General features: G+C 50.1%; 1 protein-coding gene across 1 annotated transcript; it reads right to left on the bottom strand.

Annotated features, from left to right (window-relative positions):
* Positions 1–807: 807 nt before the first annotated feature.
* E2F2 (E2F transcription factor 2) lies at positions 808–21,391 on the bottom strand. The gene is given in 8 exon segments (XM_078145605.1): positions 808–2,705; positions 5,922–6,102; positions 7,255–7,369; positions 7,794–7,952; positions 8,497–8,716; positions 14,865–14,979; positions 20,643–20,902; positions 20,905–21,391. Coding segments are annotated over 8 exon segments (1,323 nt in total). The 5' UTR covers positions 20,933–21,391; the 3' UTR covers positions 808–2,460.
* Between the last annotated feature and the right edge of the window lie 484 nt (positions 21,392–21,875).

Below are 21,875 nucleotides of genomic sequence, written 5' to 3'. Positions count from 1 at the left end.
AACCCAGCTCTTATGACATCCAGCCCCATGTCTGTGCACACCCCCAGTGCCACAGGCAATGCTTCAGGCTCTGCCTCTGGGTTCTGGAGCTCACTTGATTTCTTACCCTCATCTTCTCCCTCCAGAGGCTAGGTCAGGGCTCTGCCCTGTCCCTAAGGACCCAAAGAGTGAATCTGGCAGACTTCTTCCAAGATTTGCTCTGGAGACAAGCTAAGCCAGCGACTGCCCAGTACCCCATCTAAAGCCTTCCTTTGGCCTTTAGCTGATGGAAAGCCAATCCGCCGCTTCCTTAAAAACTGCAGGTGAGGCCTCTGGAAGGCTGGCCTCAGAGTGGCAAAGCTTTCTGCGAAGCCCAGTCAACTCTCCTCTTTCCCCCCACCACACAAGAAGTCAGGAGGGTCTCTGGGCGCTCCTTGTATCCCAGCGTGTTACTGGCTTCCCATCTGGAGACCCAGAGCTCCTGGGTCATTGCTGGACAGGACAGAGAGAATGCTGGCTTGGCTGTAATTTCTCAATGAAGGAAGAACTTGACTGTGTCCAGGGGTGGGGGGATCCGAGTGACCCCGGCCTTTCCTTCCCCCAATATGGGGCTGTTTTTGTGCCAAGCCAAGTCAGGTTGAAACCACAGCAGCATCAGCCCTTATCTCCCCGTGAAGGGAGCAGGGCACATCTGTTCCCAGATGCTACCAAATGGGGCACACCTGAGCCTAGCTCCAAATGTCTAGCATCTCCATCTCTAGCTTCCAGTAAAACCCATCCCTCCCCGGCTCTCACGATGCCAAGAAAATGCACTCAGTAGTAACAGTGTTAACTTCACATTGCAAACCAATTTAATGCCACAAATTTCAACTTAAAAAAAATAAAATAAAAAGTGCTTCCCAGGCCAGTGCCAAGAGCGCTTGGGTCCACCCCCACCTCCAAAAAACCCACATCTTTGCTGGCAGACCAAAGCTGCTGGTGGCCCCCGATCCCCTGTGGAGGGTGATGGGAAGGAAGGGAGAGTTGTCTCAGAGCCCCTGGGACCTGGGTCATGGGCAGTCACCAAAGGGCACTGAATGTCAGTATTAGTCTTCCCACCCTGATGGGATGACGGGGCCTCAACATTTGGCCAGTGGAACTAGCTGAGGGATGTCAGCAGTTTCTCATAAAGGTGGCTGATAAGGGGGGTGGAGGGGAAGTGGAATTAACTGGGGCCTCCTACTGGGTAGTGCCACCTCCTCCTTCCCTCTACAGGTAGTGCTATTATGTCAGAAAGGATCAGATCAAAAATGGGGAAAGGAGGCTGGGGGGGGGGGATATGAGGGGAGGGTAAGAGATGGCTCATAAGTATCCCAGCAAACTGGGACCTTCAGACTAGGCGTGCGTCCCATGCACATCTCCTACCACTCCCAAGTGCCTTTTGGGAGTACCAGTCACCTTCCCATCAATCACGCCACAGGCCACATATGTCAGAGGCCTGGACGATCGGTGGTAAGATAGAGACGGCAGGTCTCCCGGGCTGAGTGCCTGTGTCTGGCTGGAGCTGCAGAGCTGACACTTTTCCATGGCATGGACAGCTCCCATCAGGCCCTGGAAACAAGGCAGGCCCCACCTATCAAGGGAACCAAGATCCCTTCCGTTGCTTAGAGGGTCCTGGTCTGCCTAGAATGGGAGGGGAAGTAGCCGGTCACTGGCATAGCTGGTCTGGCCAGTGTTCTGCCAAGCTCCTCCCACAGACAGACGGACAGACAAGGAGACACATACACACACAGAGCCCTGCCCGCTAGGGCGGACGAAGGTATGAGAGCTACCCAGAAGATCAAACAGGCCTCTAGGTCTTGACTGAGTTGGGGCAGGGGTATGGAGGTGGGGGACTGGCCACATTGAGGAAAGTATATCTTTTTCTAAAAGAAAACAAAAAGCCAGGGAAACAAACAGTTTCCCAGCTGAACCAACCCCAGGGAATCTGGGCAAAACATTGAAGCAATTCAAACCTGAAAATCCCAAATAAATACAATAATGACTAAGTGCATCGTGGGCTCTGAAGCCCTGAGGCACACCAAAGCACCATTAACTTGGGTCCGAAGCCCTCTGAGGAGTGGGTTCCCACCAGGAAGGAGCCCCTCGTCCCGGCCTGTGGGCAGGGAGAGAAGCCTTACCTGGGAAGTGATCAGGAGGAAGAAGAACAGTCCTTACTCTGCGTCAGCCTCAAACAGGGCAGGATACAGAGGGGAGGCAACCTGTAGCCTGCCACCCCACGCATGTAACCCCTAAACACCATCCCACAAAACAGCTGCCGCCCCAACTTTGCTGCTACTGGAGTCTGACTCCTTGAGGAAGGGAAGGAAAACCAGAGGGTACTGGGGAGCTAGGGAGGGCCTAAGAGGAAGGACACTCCCCCGACCCTAACCTCCAACCTCCCCAGGCTAACGGCAGCTCTGAGTGCCCAGTGCTAATGAAGAGGTGGAGAGCTGAGGAGGCTTAGTCCCTCAGCAGGTCTCCCAGGTCATAGGATTCAAAGAGGTCGCTGACCCCCTCCCCGCCATCCAGGCCCCACAGGTAGTCCTCCTCATCCAGGGGTGGGGAGAAGGTGACCAGAGGCGAGCCGCTCAGGGACGAGGACAGGAGCTGGTCCTCGGTCTGCTGCAGGAGCGGGTGGGGCAGGTCCAAGAGGCCTTCATTCACCTCCAGCAGGGCCTGGGACGGCTGGGACTTCAGAGCCACAGCTAAGGAGAGAGATCAGTTCATCACACTCCCGGCCCACACGGGACCCTGCTCATCCCCAGGGAGGGGCGCCCCTACAAACAGGCTGGCTGCTAAAATCCTCAAATGCCAGGACTCGAAGGGGCCTCACAAGGGGAGGTCCCAGGGTCCTAGAAGGGACCCCAGAGAGTAATTAGTCCTGAATTTTACCAATAAGGAAAATGAGGCCCAGAGAGGTAGCGTGACTGGCTCAAAACCTCAGAGATAGGAAGAGTCGGGATAATTACAAAGGCAGTGATCTTGGCATATTAGCAATCTCTGATACCCCTGAGTCCAAACCTCATCAGGTGGTGAGCTCCCTGTCACCAGAAGCCTCCAAGCCATGGTTAGTGGGGAGGTTCTTATCCATGTACACTCAGATGGCCTCAGCGGTCCTGTCCAGCTCTGAGATTAGACGATATACCCCTAGAACCTCTTCATTTTACAGATGAGTAAGTTAACCCATCAAAGGCCATTGATTAATTTATTAAGGCCTGGAAAGGACCAAGTCACTTTCCTAGGGATGGGTTAAATCAGCATTTTTTGAGCACCTACTATATAGTAGGCACTGCGTGGAGGGCTTTACAAATATGATCTCCTTTGATTCTCACAACTCTGGGAGGCAGGCATTACTGTGCCCATTTTATACTGGGCAAAACTGAGGAAGACAGGGGTAGCTAGGTGGCTCAGTGGATAGAGTACTAGCCCTGGATTCAGGAGGACCTGAGTTCAAATCCAGACCAGACACATAACACTCACTAGCTGTGTGACTCTGGGCAAGTCACTTAACCCCAATTGCCTCACAAAAACAAAAAACAACCCCCCCCCAAAAAAATAAAAACTTGAGAAAGATAAGTTAAGTGACTTGCCCAAGGTCACACAGCACTAGTACCTGAGGTCCTGTCTGAACTCTGGTCTTTCTCGAACTCTGTGCTCTGTGTACTATGGCGCCACCTGGTGGTTGATGTCACACTTGCCTAATATCACACAGAAGAGCTCCTGCTCTAGGGGCGGTGGGGGGAGGAAGGTGGAAGGGAGAGAGGTCCAAAGCCCTCTCCACTCTGCCTTACACTCTGTATGTGGATAAACAAAGGGAATCATGGGAAAGGACCCTCCCATTCCCCCCAAAATACTCCCCCCTCTCACTATGACCAACTGTCCCAAGGATGCCTAACCTACTTTTAAGGAGAAAAACTGAGGTTTCTCATTGGTGGGTTCCCCCTCCACTCCTAGAAGATTAAACAAATCCTCCTTAAGAGGCAAGCTAGTAAAGGCTTTAGGGTTTTCCCTTTCTAACAGGGGGCTCTGGAAGACCAAAAAGGGCTTTACCTTCCAAAGGAATGACTTTCTAATGGTAGAATGTCAGGCAGTGTGGCAGGCGTTCTAGAAGGAAGGATTTCGGGAGGTGAGGCCTTGCCAGCGCTCCTCCATCTCTCCATCAGCTCTGGCCTGCCTGGAAGGGCTTTGGGTAGGCCAGGTGCTCCCTCAAGCCAGCCCTAAACCTCTCACCCTGGGTGGCACCACCTCCCTGCCCAAACTCAGAGGCCCCCACCCTGACAGGGAGCTCAGTAGGTTAAAGGCTCCACCCCACCCTGGCTAAGGTACAGGAGGAAGAGCAGGGTGGGGCCCAGGCCTAGGCCAAAGAGATAGGAACTGGGCTGGAGGCCAGGGGAATTAAGCAGGAAAACGGGGCCCTGCCTCCCACACGTTCCCAGGGGATTGTGAGTCGTGAGAGGGACGTGGGGTAAAAGGTATCAGACTGGGAAACTCGAAGACTTTTTATGGCACCTCTGCGAACCTCGGTCTCCTCATCTGTAAAATGAGGATAATAATTCTGACCCCAGTAGGTTTCGAGGAGCTAATGAGATAATGGATGTGAAAGCCCACTAGAAGCCATCAGGTCTGACTCAAATACTGATGTTATCATCACCCCAGTATCAAGGCCTGCGGGGCTGTGACTTTATTTCATAGTCTTATCACTTGGAGGGGTGAGCATCTGGGGGGGGGCGCGCAGAGATGGACAAACGACACAGCCCCCACCTCCTCCTCTCCAGGGCAGAGATGGAAAATCTATCCACCTGTCTAGATATCAGCACTAAGAACCATGGCAGGAGGAAGCCGGGGAAATTCAGAGGTTTTCGAGGTCACATTCAAACCCCACCTCGTTCAGGAAGTCACCCCTGATCACCCATCACTCCCACCTTGACACTCCCGTAGGTCTTAGTCTGTGAAAGGGTACATAGGACAGGCAGGTGAGCGGTGCCAGAATGAAGAGGGCTGGACCAAGACACAGGACAGACCCGAGCTCCAGTCCGGGCACACATACTCCTGGCTGGCTGTGACCCTGCACAAAACACTGAACCGCATTCAGCTTCTGTTTCCTCATCTTTGAAACGGGGACGTTAACAGCACCTCTGTCCCAGGACTTGTGAGGATCAAATGAAATGATACACGTGGAGCACTTTGTAAACCTTAGCACGCTAGACAAATCATAGTTATGATTCTTATTGCCAATGCCATGCGCACAGTGCTCATTCAGTGAAACAGGCAGTATGAGTCATCTTTACATGCACCGAAGAGGCAGTTGGGGTACAAGGACCCACGGGGCTCGGGGCCAAGAACTGGCTGTCACCAAGGAGCAGCATGACCTGGGGAAAATCACTCACTCAGCCTGAGAGTTCTACTCTGTAATGGGAGACTGACCCTTCTGGGTTCTAAGGGCCCTCCCAGCTCTGACATCCTATGTTCTGAGAGCCCTCCCAGCTCTGACATCCTGTGTTCTAAGGGCCCTCCCACCTTGGCATCCTGTGTTCTAAGGGCCCTCCCAGCTCTGACATCCTATGTTCTGAGAGCCCTCCCAGCTCTGGCATCCTATGTTCTAAGGGCCCTCCCAGCTCTGGCATCCTGGGTTCTAAGGGTCTTCTGTGTTCAGCCTTCCCACCAAATCTATGATTCAGTGATTGCTCTCAGACTAAGCTTCTCCACATCTCCTCCTGAGACTCAAAATGTCCTATACAAAGAATGTGATCAATGAATCCTCTTTGATGATTCTTGTCATAGTAAAATTAAAGATAGTCTGAGCTAAAGGAACTTTTTGGGGAGCTTCAAGGGTCTAGAGTCCCAGGGTGGGGTGATGGACTTGTGCCCTCCTCTACTCCCAGCATGAGAGGAAGAGACCACAATTCTGGCTCAGCACCTACCTGGGGGTGCAATGAGATCCGGGCCACAAGAGCTGCTAGGGCTGCTGGACAGGCCCGTGAAGGGGCCTGGGCCAGAGCGGGCAGCCTCCTGGGAGGGACTGCCTGCCTCCCGACTCTCCTCCGGGCACAGGTACACTTCGATGGGTCCATTGGTACTCTTCAAATAAATCTGGAGGTTGTCCTGGGAGACAAGAGAGGGGGGAGCATCTTCAGGGCAGGTTTGCTGGTATAGAGGAAGCTGGGGATCATCTGAGGGCCTCTGTCTGAACCCATGATCTGCCCCTCAACGACCACTTCCCCAACACACACACACACACACACACACACACACAACACACACACACACACAGTAGGTGCACACACACATATACACACAGTAGGCACGTATTCAGCAGCACAGAAAAAACACCAGCATGGAAGTCTGGAGATACTACAGTCTGCCATTAGCTGATTATGGAGCCCCTGGGTAAGTCATTCTTTTATAATAGCTCACATTCCTGTGAGCCTTTAAGGTTAGCAATGTGCCCTAGAGACATGATCTCATTTGATTCTCACAATAACAGGTGGAGAAGGGGCTATTATCACCATTTTACAGATGAGGAAACTGAGGCAGGCAGAAGTTAAGCACTTGTTGCAGGGGGAGGGGTCATAGCTAGAAAGTGTATGATGTAGAATCTGAAGCCAGGTCTTCCTGATTCCAAGTCTCCCACTCTTATCTATTTTGCCATGCTGTGTTAGAAAGCTTCACATGTTGGAAAGCTTTCCTCATCCTAACTGAATAGAACAAAAGCAATTCTCATGGAATAAGCAATTGATTATCTGGAATTAAGTACTGAATCACTGGTTTGCCTGCCTGAGTACCTCACACTGATGGGGACCTTGCTCTTTGTACAATTCATGATCTCACTTTGCGCTTTTCTGAGTAATCCTAGATTTATGCTTGTTTGTTTGTCTTCCACACCACATGGTTCATTCTCCTGCCCATTCCTGAGGTGGATGGGAGGGTGGGGGGAAGAAAGAAAGCTTCGAAAGACACTTCTAGCTCTAAGACCCTCCCAGCTCTGACATCCTGTGTCCTAAGGGCCCTTCCAGCTGACATGTATGTTCTAAAACTGTCTTAATGTCCCACTCACCACTATCACTCTACTTCCTCAGGTTTCAGCTCTGACTGCCTGCCCCATGAAACACTGCATGAGAGCTCCCTGGCCTGCTAGTGACTGCAGTGCATGCAGGTGCCCAGGCAGCCTGGATGGTACCCTGGATGACTGATCCCCTGGGGGGTAAAGCTCCCTAAATCCTGGATTTCTAGCAGAACAGAAGAGTTACCCCTCACCTCCCTCAGGTCGGGGACTTCCAGGCGAGTCTCAGGAGGGGCCTTGACGGCAATCACCGTCTGGTCCTTGAAATTTCCTATAGCCCGGATGTCCTGGTAGGTTACATAGGCCAATGTGGAAGCCAGGTTAAGGGAAAAGGAGTCTGGTCAGGTCCAAGCTCCTCAGTCTGGTTGTCAGGGCCCCTTCCCTACTACTCCTTGACCAGAACTCAGTGAATCTAGTTCAAGGGTAGAGAACTTTCGGCCTTGAGGCCACATGCGGCCGTCTAGGTCCTCTAGTGCAGCCCTTTGACTGAATCCAGTGAAATCCAGACCAAGGTTCCCCACCCTGATCTAGTCATTTCCCATCAGCACTTTATGTACCTCCCCACCCCCACATCTTTGCTCACAACATTCCTCTGCCTAGAGTGCCTTCTGTACTGGTAACCTTCATCTACTGAAATTCTAGACTTCTGGGGTCTCAAGCTCACTCCCAGTAGGAGTCCCCCTTTCCCTGCCCCGATGCCCATGTCCCAGGCCCCTCCTCAAAAGAAGGATATCTCTGGTTGGTCTCGTCCTCCGTGAGGTTCTTCAGATCCAAGGTGCAGTTCTGAATCAGCTGGTCCAAGGCCCGCTCCATGTTGCTGAGCTCCTTCAGTTCTTGGCCCAGGGTCTGCTGCTTGCGGGGCCCAACTGGGTCTTCAAACATTCCCCTGCCTCTGGGAATAGAGAGGCCCCACACCCTCACTCTTAGCTCCTGGGCAGGCCTGGCCTCAGCATCCGTGGGCCTTGAAACTGGAGGGTAGGGGAGCCAGAGGGCTGGCTGCCAAGCCTGGCCCAATCCAGATTTACACGCTTAATGTTTGAAGGAAATGAGTGCAAAAATCACTTCATTGCCTCACTCCATCAACGAGCATTAAGCACCTACTAGGTGCCAGAGCAAAGCAGTGCCTGCCCTCAGTGAGCTTACACTCTATCACAGGGATGCCTGTGGGGAGCTCTGGAGGGAGTTTTCTGAACCTGGTTTCCAGGAATGGGGGGCCAGGGCAGCCTGCTGTGACCGCCCAGAGCTCCAGGGAGCACAGTGACAGCTGCCTCCCCCCGTCCTAACAAAGGGGCTGGATTCACCCCTCAGCATCCCTGTTCCCCCAGCTCAGCTCCTAGGGGGCCTGGGGTCCCCGCCTTCAGGCCAGGACAGGCCCACCCTCCTCCTCCCCCTCCCCGGGGGACCCTGTGGCTCTCCCAGGCCGCCCTGCCACTTACACCCACTGAATGTTGTTCTTGGCCTTCTTGCGGATGAGCTGAATGCCCTCTAACACGTTGGTGATGTCATAGATGCGCCGCTTCTGGACTTCCAGCACCTCGGCCGCCCAGTTCAGGTCCAGGACCCCATCCTCCGACTCGCTCAGCAGGTAAATGAACTTCTTGGTGAGTAGCCCCAGCGATGTGTCATACCTTGTTTTCTCACCTGGGGACTTGGGGGCTGATGAAGAGGGAGAAAAGAAGGTAAAGACCCACTTAGAGAATTCTAGCTCTCATTTCTTTACTTTAATTTTATGAAACCCCTACCTAACCATTTCCTAGCTGTGTGACCCTGGGTAAGTCCCTTCACCCCTGCCTGCCTCAGTTTCCTTATCTGTAAAATAAGAGAGAATAGCCCCAACCTCCCAGGGTGGTTGTGAGGATCAAAGGAGGTAATCATTGCAAAGTGCTTAGCACAGTACTTGACACATAGTAGGTGCTTTAAAAAAATGCTTACTCCTTTCTTGATATGTCTTTTTAAATCCTCTTTGCCTCCAGATATATGCACCACACTCCCCCCCAACCCCGCCAAAAGCAGGGTAATGAAGAGTAAAGAGTAAAGAAAAAAGTCAGTGACCCAGCAATAGCACTTCTGGGGCTATATCCCAAAGAGATCACACAAATGGGAAAAGGACCCACATGTACAAAAATATTCATAGCAGCTCTTTTTGTGGTGGCAAAGAATTGGAAATTGAGAGGATGCCCATCCATTGGGGAATGGCTGAGCAAGTTGTGGTATATGAATGTAATGGAATACTATTGTGCTGTAAGAAATGATGAACAGGCTGACTTCAGAAAAACCTGGAAAGACTTATATGGTCTGATGCTGAGTGAAGTGAGCAGAACCAAGAGGACTTTGTACACAATAACAGCCACATTATGCGATGACTAATATTGTTAAACTGAACCCTCCTCAGCATTACGAGGATTGAAGACATCTCCAGAGGCCTCGGGATGGAAAATGCTGTCCACATCCAAAGAAAGAACTATGGAAGTCGAATCGCTCTCACTTATTTTTACCTTCTGTTGAGTTTTGTTTCCTCTTTCTGATGGTTCCTCCTATTGGTTTAATTTTTACTTACAACTTCACTAATGTAAAAATATGTTTAATAGGAATGTAAATGTAAAGCCTACATCAGATTGTGCGCTGTCTTGGGGAGGGTGGGGGGGAGAAAAATTTTCAACTCAAAAGCATATGGAAGTGATTGTTGATAAATCAAAATAAATTAATAAAATTAAAAAGAAAAAAGTCAGTGAAATGAACAACAGATACAACGTTCTGTACTCACTGTCCCCCACCTCTATGAAAGAAGGGGTGCTAAGAGTAGCTAGATGGAGCAGTGGATAAAGCTCTGGCCTTGGAGTCAGAGGGACCTGAGTTCAAATCTGGCCTCAGACACCTGACACTTACTAGCTGTGTGACCCTGGGCAAGTCACTTAACCCCAATTGCCTCACCAAAAACAAAAAAAAAAAGAAAAAAGGAAGAGGTGCTAGCTTGGTCTCAATTGTTTTTCGTTCTTTCAACTTACATCATTGTCATCATTTATGTGTCATTTTCCTGGTTCTGCTGACTTCTTATTCGTTCCCGGCCCCCTTAATCCTAGCGCCTCCGCTCTTAGACAAGCTCCAATTTCTCCCGTCTGCAGCTTGTTCATCAATAGGTGTCTCCCCATTAGATTGGGAGCTTCTGAAGCGCAGGGTCTCCAACTACTAAATCCAGCATTCCGTCAAAGGACCGTACTCGAGGACCTAGAGGGCCACACTGGATTCAGTCAAAGGGCCGCACTCGAGGACCTAGAGGGAGGCCATAGGTTCTCCACCCCTGGCTAGCTTTTGCCTTTCATCTTATCCCTAGGGCTTGGCATATAGTAGGTGACTAATGGATACTGACTGACTGATTTCACTTCCAATCAATCAACAAGCATTTATTAAGCACCTATAATGTCACTTTGCATCAATTGAAATAAATCTTATCCTAACTCCCATTTTTACAGATTGTAAGTTTTACAAAAGGCTTGCTTGACCCTGAGGGATAAATAGTCTAAGCATCAGCCCTAATTTATAGAGGAAGAAACATGGGTTCTACAAATCAACTTCACAAATGTAGGATGGGGGGAGCCACAACTAGACAGCAGTTGTTCTGAAAAAGATCTGGAGGTTGTAGTGGAACACAAGCTTACCTATGATTTAGCAGCTAATGCTGCATTACTAGAGGTCTGGTTTCCAGGAATAGGGAAGTGATAGCATCTATCACTGTACTCAGACTCTGCCAGAGCTCTTCTGGATCATGTCAAGTCAACAAGAATTTATTGAGTATCTGCTATGTGCCAGGCACTTTGCTAAGGACTGGGGATATTTATTGTTCTTATTCAGTCATGTGTGACTCTTCACGACCCCATTTGGAGTTTTCTTGACAAAGATGCTGGATCGATTTGCCATTTCCTTCTCCAACTCATCTGACAGATGAGGAAACTGAGGCAAACAGGGTGAAAAGTGACTTGCTCAAGGTCACACAGCTAGTAAGTGTCTGAGGCTGGATTTGAACTCAGGAAGATGAGTCTTCCTGACTCCAAGCCTGGCGCTCTATGCACTATGGCACCCCCTTGCTGCACAAGGACTGGGGATGTGACGAAAAGCTATAAAACTGTCCCTGGCCAATCCAGGAATTTAGAGACTAACATGGGTGATAACACACAAACAACCTGAAGTCAGGAAGAGCCGAGTTCAAGGCTGGTCTCACATACTTACTAGCTGAGTGAGCCACTTTAACCCCTCTCAGCCTCAGTTTCCCCATCCATCAAATGGGGATAATAACAGCACCTACCTCCTCCCAGGGTTGTTGTGAGGATCAGATGAGCTAAGTGCTAGTTATTATTAACCCTGCACACACAGGATATATACAGGATAACACTGAGATAATAACCAAGGGAAAACAGGAGCCCTCAGGGGAATCAGGAAAAAGCTTTGCATAGAAGGCTGACTTTAGGGAGAACTTGAAGGAAGGGCATTCCACGCATGGGGCACAGCCAGAGAAAATGCCCGGCATCTGGAGATGGCAGTGTCTTGACACCAATATTATGGGATGGAACCATATCAAGACGGGATGAGATGGGAAGACTAGGGAGATTAGAAGGAGCCAGGGTTGTAAAGGGCTTTCAAAGCCAGAGAGAAGATGGAAGTGGTCAGAGGTGGTGGCGTGGTCAGACCTGCATGTGAGGAAGATGACTTTGGCCCTGAGTGGAGGAGGGGCCTAGAGTGTCTGGGAGAGATTGGAGGCAGGAAGACAGACCAACCAGCAGGATCTGGCCGTCGTCCAGGTCTGGGCACCACTATTTGGCACTGATAAGCTGCAGGGTATCCAGGAGGCCAGACAGGATGGTGAGGAACTGTCAGCCCATGTCACCTGAGGAAGAGCAGCAGAAGGGACTGGGCATGCTGGGAGAGGAGACTCCTCAGAGGGAGACAAGGACATTTAGTCAATGTCAGGAAAGACTTCCCAACAAGCAGGGGATCCAGAGGTGGAAAGGGGTGCCTCGGGAGACGGTGGCACTTATACTATTATGCAAAAGATTTGAATGGGGAGAGGGTCTAAGCTAGCCTAGGTAGTCCCTTCTGGCGGTAAAAATTCTGTGATTCTCAGTTTTACAACCTCCTTTATATAGTATTTATTATTAATTTTATTGTTAATAAAATTAACTATAATATTATTTAGTATTCTAAACCTCCTTTGAATATATTTAGGTTATATTAATTATTAATACTAATTATGTAAGCACTAAGTATTAGTTATTAATAAAATTCATTATTAATATTATTTCTCATTAAATCTTCTTTAAATGTATTTATATTAACTATTAATATTATAAACAATAAATTAGTTATTAACAAAATCCACTATTGATATCATTTCTTAAATCTTCTTTAAATAGATTTATATTAACTATTAATAATATAAATAATAACTATTAATCATTACTAAATTCATTAATATCATTTCTTGTTAAACCTTCTTTAAATATACTTATATACTATGTTCATCATCAATGTTAATTATATAAAGTGTATAAAGAATAAATGTTAATTATTAATAAAATCAGTTATTAATATTTATTATTAATTTGTTAAACCTCCTTTTTAAATAAAACTGAAAATAATTTTAATTTCCTGCCTCACTTACTAGCTATGTGATCCCAGGCAAGTCAGTAAACCTCCCTCAGCCTCAGTTTCTGCATCTGTAAAATGGGGATAGTCATGGCACCTACTTTTCAGAGTTGTTATGAGGATCAAAATAAGTTAAAACATGGAAGGCACTTTGTAGACCTATATAAATGCTAGCCATTATTGCTATTTTCTCCAAGGTCCTTTCGAGATTCCAGGGAAAATACCCTCGGAAAGGTGGTTGATAGTTGGACAAAAGGTTTTTTACAGAGGAATGGATTAAGGATGATACCTGTTGACAGTGCAACTCAGGTCCAATATCTGATACCTTGAGACAGTCTAATACCTTAAAGACAGAATTAACTCTGTAAGATTTAAGAATAACTCCAGTCCAGTTCATGTGCCTGCCCGAAGGGATTGGTGCTATGCCCCACACTGCTGCACTGAGAAAGGATTAAAGTATCCATAGACTGAAGGCCCCTTTGTTTAATCCCCAGAGTGAAGGGAGTGGTGCAGGAGGAATGGAAGGGGAACTCAGTCGTTCAACTCTGGAAAGGTAAGCCAGCCTCCCCTGGTTGAGGATTCCTGTCAGTGTAAACTATTTTGGAATACAGTCATTTCAGAGGACACAAGGGACTACGACAGTTGGGAACTTCTCTCTCCAAGCTCAAAGTGGATTTAATGTTAAAATGAATAAAATTGTTCCCAGCAGATCCGAGACTAACGCCAAGAGTACTGTAGTTGTATTCGTCAGGTTTTTTCTTTGCAGTAAGGTTCTTCCTATGCCTGGTGGCTTGCCCTTTTTAGGATAGAGTAATGGAGGTTTAATTGAAGTGACCTCACCAAATCATACAGGCTGGGCTTTTGACTCTCCATAATGCCACACGATATCTCAGGGAAGATCTCACTGTGAGTTGGCCTACTTTGGGGTCAGGGAAGCTACTTGAAACCAAATTCTTGGGAACTCAGAATTATGAGATCTGAGAGTGTGTGGAATGAACGAGAAGAAGGATGGATTGAGGGACATTTTTAAAGAAACAAAACCAAGCAGAAACTCAGAGTAAGCTACTTGTGCTTCAAGACATAAAGGATTGGTGACTTCACCAGTGTGGGTAATAATAATTCCTGGCTATATAGCACTTCATTTGTAAAACACTTTCCTCTTCAGTACCTTGTGAGGAAGGTAGTACAGGTGTTGATGTACCCATTTTCCAGAGGAAGAAACTGAGGCTGAGAGAAGCTAAGTGACTCGTCTATTATGGTCATATAGCTAGGAAGCTTCAGAACCCATGTCTTCCTGAGCCCACAGGCAATGTTCTAATCCACATCATGCTGAATCACCAAGATATCCCTCTGTAGCTTTGCTGACGCTCTTTGAAACTTGCAGTGGCCAAAGAAAATGATGTCCCGGCATCCCACACGGCACAATGAGCCCTTCCCTCACTCAGTGCTCGGAGAACAGACGTCATGGGTCTCAGGGCAATCTACCACTGGGCCCAAACCAGAAGCCAAGGTCACCTCCAGAGCACCGTGCAATGTCCAAGGCAATGAGTTCTAAGATGTCTCCCAGCTCTAACCTTCTGTGTCCTAAGGCCCCTCCCAGCTCTGCCATTCTAGGTTCTAAGATTATTTCACAGCTCTGACATTCTGTGTCCTAAGGCCCCTCCCAGCTCTGACATTCTAGGTTCTAAGATTATTTCACAGCTGTGACATTCTGTGTCCTAAGGCCCCTCCCAGCTCTGCCATTCTAGGTTCTAAGGCCACTCCCAGTTCTGACATTCTATGTTCTAAGGCCCCTCCCAGCTCTGCCATTCTAGGTTCTAAGATTATTTCACAGCTCTGACATTCTGTGTTCTAGGGCCCCTCCCAGTTCTGACATTCTATGTCCTAAGGCCTCTCCCAATTCTGACATTCCATGTTCTAAGTGCCCTCCCAGCTCTGACATTCTTTGTTCTAAGATTATTTCACAGCTCTGACATTCTGGGTTCTAAGGGCCCTCTCATCTTTGACATTCTCTGTTCTATGCTTTCGATCCCTGAGAGCAAGGACTCAGGCCCACAATGAGCTAGGCACAGAGCAGGGATTTAGGAAAGCCATGCTCACACATCTTGTTTTCCCAGCCACTGGCCCCCTGGCCCATCCCCTTTCTGTTGTGCTCCAGAGCACTCACTCTTGGGGCTCGGGAGGCCTTCTCCTCTGCTGCACTTCCCCTTGGGTGTCCGGAACTCAGAGAGTCCCTGCCGTCCCATCCCCTCCAGATCCAATTTCCTCTTGGCCTTGAAACCCTAAAAACCAAAAGAGGGAAATCAATAGAACATGGAAACAGAGCCAGCCCCTCCCAGTCCCCAGGCCCTCTTTCCTAGTGCCAGGACACTGAAGCCACATCAGTGCCTCAGTTTCCCTGTCTCTCGCAGGGAACCTCCAGGACTCTAAAGGGTAAGCCTTGAAATCCCCAGAGGGTACACTCCCACCTTCTGAGTTTTGACCTGGAAGGGATCCAGCCAAGGATTCCTGGCTCGTCCTAAGGAGGCCCTGACTGTGGCCCCTGCTCCAGGGGAGAGAAGTTTGGGAAAGGGCTCAAGCACAGGCCGGGGGCAGAGTAGAGAAGGCTTTCATAACAACCACATAATCAGTCATACAATGTTAAAACCAACCGAGTCAGCTGTCGGACTGAACCTTGGGAAATGATTTCTTCATTCACACAGTAAGAAGCAGAAACCCAGAGCAGGCAAGTGACTGGCCCGAGGTCACACAGCAGAGTGTTGGAGCCGGGACCGGACTGTCCTGCACAGCCTACCTCAAGTGGTTGCAGCAGTATTATAGACATGAGGGTTCCCCCCCCCTTTTTGAACAATCTGCTTACTGTGTGTGAACTGCAATTTCCCTAAGGTCAGGTACAAGGCTGTTATTCATCTCTGCACCCCCTACCGGGGCTGGGGGGGAGGGGCAGGGAAGGAGCATGGGGTTTATAACTGTTTGTAGGATGTCTAGGCCAGTACCCTGGGCCCACTGCCTATCTCCAGGGGCCAGTAGGGGAGGGCGGGCCAGGGTGGGGTGGGGCTGGAGAGCAGCCTCCCAGCTGGTCCTTATCAGGGTAAAGCTTCCCCCCCCAAGCCCCTCCCTTAGCAGGGCTTCCTGGCCCCCTGCCACCTGCTCAGAGCACAAGCTGAGCAGCCACAGGGCACCAGGAGCTCGGGGCCAAAGCCTTGTGAAGGGTGGGGGCTGCCATGGCGCCCCAGAGCCCAAGGGGATCCAAGAGGGTCAGTGCCTCTCTCCCTCCCTCCATTCATCCATCCAAGCCGGCCTTCTAGACAAGCAGTGGAGGAATCCCCTACCCCAGCCCATCCTTTCTCCACCCATCCTCCCCAGGCTTGGGAAACACCTGCTGGGGAAATCAGACCAGGGCCACATCTGCTCTGCGGGGCCCGGCCCTGGGGCCCCAGAAACCACAGCCAATCACAGGGGAGGGGAGTCTCCTGCTCATGGGGGGATGGGGCACCTGGACTTTAGGGCCAGGATAAATAAACAACAACAGCACGGAGCCTAGATCGCACAGGCAGGTGGGCGGCTCAGGACTGTCCCTACCCGGGTGACCTCATACAAGTAATTCACACCTGGTGCTCCAAGACTCTTAAGTTACAGAAGAACAGTCTCTCAATGAAATCACGTGTCTAAATTCAAACAACAGATCCCGTTTGTATGGCACTACAAGGACTTGCCTTGCAAAAACCCAACAAGGGAAGGCGTACAAATATTATGCCCGTTTTACAGATGAGGAAGCTGAGGCCTAGAGAGTGGAAGTGACTAAGCAGGTGGCTAGAACACAACAGAGCAGGGCCTCAAACTTCTGTCTCCAAGACCCCCTTTCCCCTCTACCACTAAAAAAGCATCTAACTTCTTTCCAGCCACTCATCCATTGTGCTCTGGGTCTACCAAAAGGCTCTTAACTCTGAGATTTTCAAGGAAGGGCAAACTGAATTTTTAAAAAGGGGGGGGGAAGGAGGGAAGGTGCCTGAGGCCCAGGAGAGAGAGAAGAAAGTCCAAGGATAAGAGAAGGAGGCAAGGGGCCAGCAAGGGCAAAGGTCCAGGCCCTTGAGGGGGGGCCCCCAGAGACCTGGGTCTTATCCCTGGTTCTAGCTCTGAGCATCTGTATCTGGGATGCAGATTGGACAAGACCAGGAGCTCTTAATATTTTTTGGGTCATGGGCCCCTAAGGAAGGCTGGTGAAGCCTATGAACCCCTTTTATGAATGATGCTTTTAAATGAATAAATAAAAATCCATAGGACTAAAAAGGAAACAAATTCTATTAAAATGCAGTCATTAAAATACATGTTAAAAAATAGAAAACAAGTTCACAAACACCACTCTCCTTAATCTATCTATGGATACCAGGTTAAAAGAACTCCCAGACTAATTACATCTCTTAAAAGTCCTTCCCAGCCCCGACATTGTGTTCTAGAGGTCCTCCCAGCTCTGACCTTCTGTGTTCTAAAGGCCCTCCCAACTCTGACCTTCTGTGTTCTAGGGGCCCTCCCAGCTCTGACATTCCATGTTCTAAAGTTCCTTTCATTCCTGACGTTCTTCGATTGATTCTAAGGACCCTGCACCACAAGCTCGTCTGACAAGAGCAAAAGGACCCTGGAGCAAGGACTCCCCACTGCTTCAGAGGGGAGCGGCCAGCTCTATGGCCCTAGACCCAGAAGACCCAGCTGATGCCATACAGGAGGCAAAGGCAGTAGGAGAGGACAAAATGGTCTCCATTTCTACCTAACCGCCTGTGAATACAGAGCTCTCAGCTCTAGGAACCCCAAGTGAGTCAGAAAAAAACCAGCCAGGAGGAGAAATGGACAAATCCATTCCACACCACCTGTAAGTGCCCATCCCTATACTCACCCATTCCTATCCCCTCCTGCCCCCCACTACCAACGTGGCACTATCCCCCCCCTTCCAGTCATTTCCCCCTCCCCTCCATACCTCAGTAAAACCCAGCTGCTCAGGCCCAGCCCCCTGCAGCTGCAGCAGTTCCAGGGATACAGGCCTTTAGAGGCCCCAAAGGGCTTTCACATCCCCAACAGATAAAAGAGGAACGGTCATTTGCATTACAGAAGAGTTTTTGATTCACAAAAAGGTTCATAGACAGTTAAAGCAGAGCCTCCAGACCTAGGAAGCCAGAAGCCTCTAGTTCTGGTCTTTGACTCAATTAATGACCTGGCCCGAGTTAGATCGTCTGGCTGCAACTAAGGGAACAGACTGGGAAGACTCTTTAAGCCACGATACTGATGGTAGCTAGTATTACCCGGGGTCTAATTCAAGCCACATTTTACAGATGGAGAAAACCAGAGCCCACGGAGGTTCAGAGGTTAGCTCAAAGTCGCCGCAGGTGACAAAGTGCAGAGCCAGATTTTGGCCTTAGGTGCCCCGTCTCCAAAGAGGGTGCCTGTTCCCACTAAATTCTACCACCTAGAATCTCTTTTGGGCCTTAGGGCATTTGACTGGCCCCCGAGGTCCTTCCTAGCCTAACCATCCCTAGCTCCCCAGGCTCCCACCAGTTTCCATATTCTATGATCCTATTATTCTCTATCACAGATTCACTGAATTTAAAACACTAGTTATACATATTCATGGTTCAAGTAATTTCATTAAGTATTCATTAATACCTTAGTGTTAAGGAGCTGAGCTGAGCTGACCCTTGGGGAATGACTACTAGACCACAGAATAAACTTAGACCAGGGGTGGGGAACCTTTGACCTCGAGGCCACACATGACCCTCTGGGTCCTACTTTCAGCCCTTTCACTGAATCCAAATTTCACATAATAAATACCCTTAATAAAAGGATTTGTTCTGTAAAACTTGGACTCAGTCAAAAGGCTGTACCCAAGGATCTAGAAGGCCACATGTGGCCCCAAGGCCTCAAGTTCCCTATTCCTGACCTAGACCTATGCCAGGAACTCAGGCCTGGGTGGAAGGCAGCATAAAGGTCCCTGGTGCCAGGAAAAGAGACGGGTTGAACAATGGAAGGGGCACTGAAGAACCCTGAGGCAGCTGGGGTGTTACAGAAAGAGACCTAGCCTTGGAAGTCAGGATTACCTGAATCCGAGCAGCCCCACTAAGTAACTGCAGAATTCTAGATGAGTTGTTTCAACACTTTGGGCTTCTTTTATCCCATCTATAAAATGGGCATCCTTAAAGAACCCAAGAAGACTGTGAAGAAGAGTGAGGGAGACAGGACATGTACAATCTTTGGTAGGCTCATATGTGCCTCTTGGAGAGGCGGCATTATTATCCTGGATAGAGAGTGGCCTCTGAGAAAGGAAAATGTGGGTTCTAGTCCTAACACTGACACACCCTGGCTGTGTGACCCCAAGACAAATCCTTAAAGCACTCGGTGCTTCAGGCATCTCCAAGCCTAAATTGGAGAGAAGGTGCCAAATTGTATTGGTAGTTCCAAGTTCCCTATACAGTGAAATCACAGGTTCCGTTCCTATCCCTATTAAAATGTAAAGTCCGGAAGGATAGGGTCTATCCTCTCACTTTTGTCTTAGCATCCTAAGAGGTGTTTGACAAAGGCTGGTGTATTTGAATTACTATTGTTGGAATCCTAGCAACCCATGGAGGTGACCTTGGGTTCTCCGAGGCTTTACCCGTTCTTTCAAAACTGGAGGGAAAGCCCAGCTCAGACATGAGACCAGGATTCTGCTTCTAAAAGAGGACTTTTTTTATTTTAAAGGAAGTGTAAGATGACAATTAGACTATTTCACTGGAACCAGCCCTGCTCAAAGAGTTTCTTTAAACCGAGGGTCCCAGGGGCAGCTAGGTGGCGCAGTGGATAGAGCACCGGCCCTGAAGTCAGGAGGACCTGAGTTCAAATCCAGCCTCAGACACATAACACTTACTAGCTGTGTGACCGTGGGCAAGTCACTTAACCCCATTGCCTAGCCAAAAGAAAAAAATAAATAAACCGAAGGTCCCAGGCAGAATATAGAGCCCATTGGCAAAAATTCACCTCAGGGGACACTGTAAAATCAAGGCACACCCGATGGTTTGATCTGGAAAACCTCCAGGTCACAGCCTTTTAAAATGAGGAAGCAGGGGGTGCAGTTTCCTCCATGGGATCTGGGGGGGTGGGACAAGACCTGGGATTCCACCCTAGAAATAACACGGGGACTGGCTGTCACGGTTGGACGGTGGGAGTATCTCCCCCTTCCCTTAGCGGCTAGCCCCTTCCTCTGCTAGTCCCTCCATTCTACGTCAAGCGTATTTGTTTGTATGGTACAGTTGGAAGTCACTAACTCGCCTTGCAGCGAATGACCTCCCCTTCCACCCATAATTATCCCCCACCCCAACGGGAATGAGAAAACTGAAGGCCTGAGAGGGGAAACAATGTGTCCATCCTCACAGCTCCAGCATCTCCCTGGGATGAGGGCCCGGATGTCACGGAAGGCCGGGGGGAAGAAACAAGGCACATCAAGGTGACCCTAATAGACATACGCCATCCCTAGAGTGAAGGAATCTCGGACAGAAATGCTTTGGAGAGCGGGGACGCTCGAATGCAAAGTGCACGAGGTCCAGGGCTCCAGCCCCAGCACCTGTGACTGTGGCCAAGCCTCTATCCACCTCCCTCGCCTCAGTCTCCATATCTGTACAGAGGCACATGTAATGCATTAGTAAGGGCAGGGCGCTCTGAAAGCTCATCTGACCTGCATAACTGGGGTGTGTGCCCCTCGTTTTCTTGCCTTGGGAAGCGGCAGGTTCGGTTAAATCCTATTATCCACGAACCTCCTAAAGTCCCCCCTTCTCCACATACAGACTGAGCCTCGAGCACATAAAATTCCAGAAAGCCTGGGAGCTCAGACCCGCCAAAAGTCCGGCGCTTTTCCCGCAGCAGGAGAAACCAGGGATAAAGGGAGGAAGAAAGGAAAGAGCGAGGGAGGGTCCCCGGGCATTACCGGCAGCCGGCCGGTGGAGGCGCGACCGGCGCGGATCTCGGGCCCCTGCGGGGTGGCGTCCAGGCAGCTGCCCGGGGCGGCGGGGGCGACGGCGGCCACCATCTGGGGGTACAGTGGAGTGAAGTGGCTGGCCGGGACCGGGCCCCCCTGCGGGCTTCGCACGTCGGGCGTCCACACTGGGCTCACCACCGGCAGGGCCTTCTTGATGTGCAGCGTTTGGGGAGGCTTGTGCGGTCCGGCAGGGGCGGAGCCCCCGGGGCCGGGGAGACCCCCTTGGGGATCCTCAACATCGGGCCTGGGGCGACGATCCGGAGCCTTTGGATATGAGGCGGGAGAGCACAAGGCTGGGCCCAGGGAGCCCGGCGGGGGCTAGGATGCGATGGGCATGGCCTGCCCGGGTCCGAGCCGGTTAGGCAGCGCCAAGCCCTAGGAGGGCGGGGAGGATAGGAGGGGCCCGCGCCGCCTCCTCCAGGCAGCCCCGCGGATGAAGCCTGGCTTAGCTCCAGGACCCGAAGGGGCCAGGGCCCCTTCCGGGTGCCTGGGGGCTGCTGGGCTCACTCCGCCGGATAGGCCCGGATTGGTCCCCGACCGCGCTCCACTTGCCCCAGTCCTCCCTCCTTTCTCTGTCTGGGGCTCCTTTTTTTTTTCTCCTTTTTTTTTTTAGCGCCAAACTGCGTGCCGCGAAATTCAGATCTCCCGCGGAAAATAACGCCCTCGGATTGGTCAGAGCAACTGCACAGGCTCCTCCCGCCGGAAAGGGCACATTCTGCCCGGAGTTAATTGCCACAGTGAGTTCTTCTCTTAAAGGGGCCGCACATGCAGTCTCCTAGTTAGGGAGGCTCTGTGCTTCTTCATGCAGGGCAGGATTTGCCGGTCCTAGGATCACGCAGACCAATAGTTTGGGGATGTTTTGGTTCTCAAGGAAATGACGGAGGCCGCTAGAGTGAGGCAGGATGGAGCCCGAGCATGATGTGGGAGGGGGAGGGCATCTTTGCCCGCCTCTCCCGGGGTCATCAGTGCAACAGTTTCCTTTTCTTCCCTCCCATTTTTTTATGTCTGTAACAATACAGAAGCAAAACGGTTTAAAAGTAGTAGGATTATTATTATCCACATTCCACATTTTTGTTTTTTTGGTTTTGTATCCATAGTGCCTAGCACAGGTCAAAGCATATAGTAAGTAATTAATAAGAGCTGAATTTGGTTTTTCATAAACAGGTTGCAAAGAACCTTAGG

The sequence above is a fragment of the Phascolarctos cinereus genome, unplaced genomic scaffold, assembly GCF_003287225.1.
Source record: "Phascolarctos cinereus isolate Bilbo 61053 unplaced genomic scaffold, phaCin_HiC Scaffold_726;HRSCAF=1367, whole genome shotgun sequence".
NCBI classification, from domain to species: Eukaryota; Metazoa; Chordata; class Mammalia; order Diprotodontia; family Phascolarctidae; genus Phascolarctos; species Phascolarctos cinereus.
The sequence above is the reverse complement of the archived record's forward strand: the minus strand, read 5'-3'. Positions and strand labels throughout refer to the sequence as shown.